The sequence below is a fragment of the Triplophysa rosa genome, linkage group LG17 (genome assembly GCF_024868665.1).
Source record: "Triplophysa rosa linkage group LG17, Trosa_1v2, whole genome shotgun sequence".
Taxonomy (NCBI): Eukaryota; Metazoa; Chordata; class Actinopteri; order Cypriniformes; family Nemacheilidae; genus Triplophysa; species Triplophysa rosa.
In genome coordinates this window covers 2053655-2061359 of record NC_079906.1, presented here as the reverse complement: position 1 = coordinate 2061359, position 7705 = coordinate 2053655, and the positions used below count along the sequence as shown (strand labels likewise).

Genomic DNA, 7705 nt, shown 5'->3' with positions numbered 1-7705 from the left:
AAGAACAAAATAAAAGAAGAAATCAATGTAATTTTGTAGCTTTAATGAGAATTCTTCTGCATTTAATTTATAATTTAGCATTAATAAAGACTGTAAAGTGTCCTTCAATTCCTGTATGTTTCCTACATGAGCTCTCAATTATACTGTTGAATGGCTATAATTCATGTTAAAATAATCAATTTAATAGAGACATCAGTTACAGTACTAATATCAAAATGCTAGCTTTCATAAAATGATGCTGTTAAAGAAATATGTTGTTTCTACATCAATTTGAAGATTAAATGTGAAATTATTAAAATGTAAAAGTATATATTAAAATATAATAGTTATGTACGATTAATCGTGATTAATCACAGAAAAAATGTGTGATTAATCCGATTAATTTTTTTAATCGATTGACAGCACTAATGTAAATATACACAAAACGGTGCTCATAAATATATATATATATATATTTTGCAAACAAGTCAATAAGCAGGCTAAATGACCATACAGGTTGATATCTAAATGTTTTACTTCAACTGTGGAATCGAAACTGGGAATCGATAAGAATCGAAATCGATAAGCAGAATCAGAATTGTAATCGATAAAATTGAAACGATTCCCAACCCTAGTACATACTACACAACCTGGTTTAGAAACACCTTTTTGGGCCATTTGTATTTCTTGGGACAAAATGTTCAGTTAAACACACTTAGGAACTTTGTAATCAAAATTAGAAAAATATTTTTTATTGAGTTAGGAAGTCAAAAGTGTGTCTACGTGATTTGTAAACCATTTTTAACAGAATTGCTTCTGCCCCAGAATATCATAAACGGAACTAATGTCTTCAATGTTGTATGAGGTATATATGGGGTTTAATCAATATCGCTTTATTCTATTAACAAAACCTTTGAAAGGACTGCCCTTGTGATGTGGACTGTACTGAGTGAGAAGAAAGTTTTTCATTGTCTAAATCATTTTCATAAATATTCTGCAATCCCTCGGCATTCTGTAAGAGAAATATCTGATCACAGATAACCTTATAGGAGACTCAATGAATACCAGGATTATCTATTATTTTATGATCAATGTGTCGATGAAATATCCATTTCTAAGGGTTTCCTTTTTTAAATAACAAAGTAACTTTAGTAATCTTTAATTGTAGGTAAACATGTTTGTGCAAACTGTATGCTTTAGGTGAGATTTGCAGCCTCTTGATAATAACTCGCTTCTACATTTGCTTGCAGTCTCCTCTTTATCTTGGTGTTCTCGTGCTGCACACTCTAAAAAACACTGGGTTAAAAACAACCCAACTTGGGTTGTTTTTAACCCAGCTGCTGGGTAAATATAGGACAGAACACATTTGGGGTTAAACTAACCCAAGAAGTTGGGTTATTAATTTTAACCCAGGAAATGGGTTGTTTTTCGACACAAAAATTGGTTATTTCTTACAAAAATACTGGGTTAATTTGATTTCATTAATGGGTTATATTTTCAAATGTTTTTTTGTATTCCTTTTAAAATAATCGTTTAAAGTTAAATAAATCACATGATAAACAAATGATCAACATTGTATTAGCTTTATTTTTTCTAATTATTTTTAGTACATTACACACATTAGACACAAGTCATAAACTTCAAATGATTCAGGCAACATATGTGCAAAAAAAGTCAAAGTCAGCTGTACAAAGTTAAATCAAAAATATAAAGTTATGAAACTTGACTTTGCCCTCAGTCAAAAACGATTTGCAAAAAATAAAGAATAGATTTATGAAACCAAATATTGACCGTTAAATATATGCCCAAAATTAATACTATTTCAAAACTATCTTAACTGCTAACGTTACAGATATCAGAGCCAGCGGTGAATTTCAGAAGGACTTGCGAGGTGAGGTTGCGTAGGCGGGATACATGAGCGCAGAGCATTCGTGGTTCCCTGAAGCTCACGTCTCCGAAAACATCCAAGCTGTGTAAGTTTTGGGGGGATCTATTGATAGAAATGCAATATAATATACACAACTAAGTCTTCAGAGGTGTATAAAGAGCTTACACAATGAAGCGTTAAGATTTTCTTACCATAGAACGAGCTATTTCTATCTACATACACCGCGGGGTCCCCTCGCATATAATTCGCCATGTTCTGTCAGCCGTCGTAGTGTTTCGAACGGGAGGGGTGGAGTGAGCGGTTGGTTGCAATTCGCAACCTTGCCATTAGATTTCACTGACTGGAACTTTAAACAGACGCCATCTTATAACCGACTACAGATTTGAACTTTAAACTCATACATTCTAAAATAACTCTTAAAAATACATTTAGTGACTAAATAAAGGAAATAATATGCAGCTTTTCTGCCTATCGCCTTTAACTTCCACCTCGGATTCAGACAGCTTGAGCTGCGGTGCGCTGAGTTGATTTGACCCAATGAGCTGGGTTAATACGTCTGGGTGGGGGAGGGGGTGCATTAATTCAACTCTCAGCGAAAATGACCCAGAGTATAACCCAGCGTTTGGGTTACACAGAACTACAAAAACTACTCAGGACTGACAAAATAACCCCCAAAAATGACCCAAATGGCTCAACCCAGCATTTGGGTAGAAAAAATAACCCAGGATTTTTTAGAGTGCAGTATCTTATTCTGAACAGCAGAGAGAGCTCTCAGACAGGACAATTCAATAAAACCAAACTCGCTGGAAAATGGCTTAAAAACTGGTTTAGATATTTAACTTGTGTCGGGCCTCCATCACTGAGTCATGATCCCCTCCTAGACTTTCATTCTGTTTACAAGCCTGTTTACAAGGGTTACACATTATCTTAAATATATGACAATACTCATTATGAGTCACACCTTTGTCTTGTGTTCCAGGATATGAATCGCACTTCTGGTCAGAAACAGATGTACTTTATTTTTAGTTTTCTTCATTTCCACATCATTCCCCTCTGTATTAGGGTTCTGAAAAGGACAGTGTAAATGCAAAGATTGAACAATGTGAACATCTTTTTGTGTAATGGTACAGTGACATCTGTGGTTATATCACCTGCAGGGCTTCTACTGCATCCCACCTGGACGGACCACCTCGATACGTCCCAAAAACTACACACACCAAGAAACCACTATGTACTGTAAGCGATAATCCCCACTATATCACCCCTTCATTGCAATAATTCCATTGTGACACATTAAGAGGATTACTTAGTATAACTACAACAACATATAGCCTATTGACTATGGCAACAAGACGCTTTAGCTGATTTTCTCTTTAACTGATATTTCACTGTCATCATCTGTCACTCTTTCACATTTTTAATTACTGTTTCACCGTCACACCCGTTTCAATTACAAAATGTGTAGCGTGGTTTACAAGATGACATATTTCCTATTTTACCAAAACAACTGCATACAGTGTAATTACTGTGCTGACAACACATATAATTTTTTAAACAATTTAAAGGATGTCTTATTAAGAAAAGTGCATAAAGACATAAACAGAAATAGAAATGTGTTGTGTCCCAAATTACATATTATGCATGCACTATGCACTCAACCATCTAGCGGACCAATACAGTCCTTCTCTTTAGCGCCCCCAGTGGACATTTGTGTCTCAAAACTGTAGCAATATTTTTTTGTGGCGCTGCAAAAACTGGTATGCATTTCATATGAGACCAGTAACTGTACAGAAGATCGATATAATTGGTATAACTTTAAGAGCAATTTTTCCAGCTCATAAAACATTGACATTGAAAAATCTATATGAGTATAAAGGGCTTGCATATTTAAAATGTAAAATGCTCCAGCTTAGAATTTTAACATCTGTCAGTGTGGACGCTAGTATAGTTATTGTACTGTATTTATTGCTCTTGGTGTAAATGAGCCTTTACGCCACAATGAATCTTTCTAAACTCAAGTCCACCTTAGATAGCACGTAAAAGGTTTACATTTGAATAATATGTTTGTCCATGTTACATGAAATGTAAATGTTTTATTTCAGGACGTTCCTGTAGCTCAACTGTTCATGGCTCTATTATGCCATGTTCTAGGGTTCAACTCCCAAGGAGCACCAGTGAAAGCATATCTTATAAGTCGCTTTTGGAAAAAAAACATATATCAAGTGTATAAACTGTTAAATGTGCAGAATGACGTAATTTGTACGGAAGAGATAGCGACCACTGACACATGTCAAAATGTGGTTCGTCCCATCATGGTACTTTAATCTTGATGTTGTGCTGCTTGTGCAGGACGTCCAGTATCTGAGGAAGAAGTTCCATGTTCAGTAAAGGGTTGTCCATGTCATCACTTCCAATACTGCGTCTCATCCTAGCTCTGTGTTTAGGCTTGAGCGATCGAAGAGCTTCGGCCTCCAGTCCAGAGTGTCTCTCATCGATTCCTAGAGTAAATGTCGAGTTTCTGGCGAGTTGCAGGCACCACAGCAGCAAGCCAATGAGAAAGCAAAGCGCAAAGCATAAAACACTGTTATATACCCATCCAGAGCACTCAGCGGAGACACAGGAGGGGAAATCGGCATCCGCGAGCCCATCAATGGGCCTGTGGGCGAGTTCAGCAGGACTGGCACACACGGCTATCCCAGACAGGGCTTGATTTCTCTTCAGCCAGTGACTTAGGTAGCGGATGTTGCATTCACAGTTGAACGGGTTCTCGGATAAGTTGACCAGCTGTAAGTTAAGGAGCGCGTCGAAATAGCCTGGAGTCACTGTGGTCAGGAGGTTGTGTTGCAGCAGGAGCTCTGTGACATCGGCAGGCAGTTGAGGGATCGACCTAAAGCCCTGCGAGCTGCAGTTCGCCCTCACACCTGCAGATGGTAAGGTCACGCATCTGCAGGAGTCGCAGTGGATGTGTGCAAAGACTGAGCACCAAACAAGAGCTGTTAAACCACCACCGAACTGCATCTCTGTGTGGAAAAACAGTGATGTGTACACATTTTAAAGAGCAGTAGAGTAAAATATATTTTAGTCGTGCTACCCGCGCAGTAAACGGTTTCAGTGCACCCTTTCCAGCCAATCAGAATCGAGTATTTAAACACCATGGTATAATATAACAATGAACCATGGTTTTATTATAGTTGTATAAAGTCAAAATGTTTTTTATTTGGTGAATTTATTACCATTTGGATAACCATAGTTTTACTATAAATAAAAATATGAATACTATAATAAAACCATGGTTAATCTTTGGACATCAAGTTTTAGCTATAGTAAGCATTTTTTTGTTGTAAAATGATCAATTACATTATTAAGGTAGATTCTTTTAAAAGAGATGTGGTGTGGATATGGTTTAAGTTTCTATATACATCGCTATGTAACTATATTGTGGTATAGGTATTGTTGCAGTGAAATGAAAATTATGCATACCACGACAGATTGCCAAATAAAGATTACTTAAAGCATATATGTATAATGCATTATAAAAGTAGTTTTAATGTATTAATTATGTAATGTCTCATGAATAATTGTAACTACAGTTAATACATTATAACGCATTTTTATTTTGGTTGTAATTCTTTAAAACAACATTTAATGTATTACAACACACATTATGAACAATTATAATGCATAATACCCTTTAAACCCTTTATAATGCATTATTCATAAAGGCCACCAGTGTCACCAAAGATTTTTCCAGTCATTAGTGGTTTTAACATGAGCTCGGCCCTAGAGATTTACACATCCTGTGAATACACCACTTTTAATACTTACACTTACCTTTTAATATGTGATCTACAGAAATAGGGGGTGTCCAATATCCATTCTGATTCTAGATGTAGTCCATAAAAATTCAATATTGCAATTTCCCTCTATATTTATATAGGCAGTACTGTTTCTGTAAACGACAGACGTTTTTCCTCAGACGGACAGTTTGTTTCATCCAACGAGAGCTGCTGGTGTGTCACGTGATGATCACTTCTGTGAGCACCAGATAAGATTATGATAAATGTCCTGCATTTATCCCTGAAGTTGAGCTGAGCTTCAAAAAAGGAAACTAAATAAAGTGCAGAGTGCAAGAGAAAGTTCATCATGTAAACAGACTGATATTTGCTTCTGAGTGATTAAGTTTTTTAACTGAGCCACATGTGCTATTTGTCATCTTAAGGTATTTCTCCCCAAAATTACACAAAATAAAATATCTTGATTGAGACATTTAATCATTCCCATTATTAATGTTAATTCATTACATTATTAATTAGCTGCTGAAACGCAAAAATGAACATATTGCAATGGTTTAAATATAATCAAGGCAGAACACTTCAAACTTATTTAGCTGGTGATGGTATAATGTGAAAATGTAAGAATGCAAAATAGTCATATACATTTTATTGAGTGTTTTGAACATCACATTTGGAGTTTTACATTGACTGTACATCGACATTGAGATTCATCACAAACAAAATATCAGAAATGAAAAGCATTCTCTTTTCTGTCCAAATAAAATAATTCCCTGTCCTAAAATATTCTTTGATATCTTGACGCATTCAGTTGAACAGAAGTATAAGCCAGTGAGGAGACAAACATATTTATACACACACGATTCAACAGTCTGTTTCATTGCTGGACAGACAGAAATACATCTCTCATATAAACATTATACATTATGCAGTCAGGACACTGTATACACAATAATTTCCCCACTTGGTCCCCGGTTGGTTTTATTACTGCTTAAATGTGTCTTTACAAGCCCTGGTTTTATTAACCGGTGAACAGATGTCCACTACACGATCCTTTCATATTTCACATGGATGAGTGGAATAATCGGCATGCAGCACTCCAATAACACACAACGCAATACAGAACTACATATAATGCTGCTGAGAAGGACACAGAAAAAGACAAGACGAGTGTGAAAACCTCAAAGACAAAAGATACATCTGAACCTTCAATGCATCGTTGGGGATTATCTGCCATCAGTACATCAGACTGAAATGACTCGCAGTTTCTTCTTAAAGTGTTCGCAACCCTTTTGACTTCTACAATAAGATATATAACTGAATGAAACCGGCTATTTTTATCCATCAGGGACTGATTGGATGGTAAAAATGATCTCGATATGGAAGGTGGTTGCAGGGGACAGGTTAACAGTAAGTTTGAGCCATAAGAGAAAGAGTGTTTGGTGATGTCCCTTTTAGTCCCTGCCAAAAATACACAATGGGTTCTGTTACTAATGATACTGCGATACTAATAGCTTATTGTGGCTGTGCTTTGCGAACCAAAAAATGGCTGTTGACCAAACAACACATGATCTATTTTATAATAAGATTTATGACACAAAAGTTTTAATTCAATATTATTGATCTTTCATTTTATCTTATACACTGTATGCGTTCAGGATGTAACTTTGTAATGATCATTGTCATCTGTCACAGTTTGCTAAAAATATACATTCCTCTAAACATACACAGTCTTAAAAATAAAGGTGCTTAAAAGGTTCTTCACAGCGATGCCTTAGAAGAACCATTTTCGGTTCCACAAAGAACCATCTCTTTCTTATTTTTTTATAATCTGAAGAACCTTTTCTCGCATCAAAGAACCTTTTGTGTGACAGAAAGGTTCTTCTTATGTTAAAGGTTCTTTATGGAACCAAAAGGTTCTTCTATGGCATCGAAGAACCTTTTAAAGCACCTTTTTTTAAGAGTGCAGATACCTGCATAATATGACAGAATATTTACCTGAAACTCTGAAAATCTTAAAAGTGTTTCAAAGGGGTTTTTTGTACAT

The 7705-nt window shown here is 35.8% G+C and overlaps 1 protein-coding gene across 6 annotated transcripts in view; it reads right to left on the bottom strand.

The window, feature by feature from the left end:
• Positions 1-7592, bottom strand: part of LOC130567666 (platelet glycoprotein IX-like) — a 253006-nt gene extending 245414 nt beyond the window's left edge. For 4 of the 6 annotated variants that reach the window (XM_057355941.1, XM_057355940.1, XM_057355939.1 and 1 more), the window contains exons 1-2: positions 5699-7592; positions 2829-4887 (exon numbers count right to left, since the gene is read on the bottom strand). In XM_057355941.1, coding sequence (XP_057211924.1) covers positions 4178-4885 — 708 coding nt within the window. In that variant the 5' untranslated portion in view covers positions 4886-4887; positions 5699-7592 and the 3' untranslated portion in view covers positions 2829-4177. Of the gene's footprint in view, positions 1-2828; positions 5011-5698 lie in introns of those variants that run through there. The other 2 variants (XM_057355937.1, XM_057355938.1) reach the window with 2 other exon arrangements.
• Positions 7593-7705: the final 113 nt, after the last annotated feature.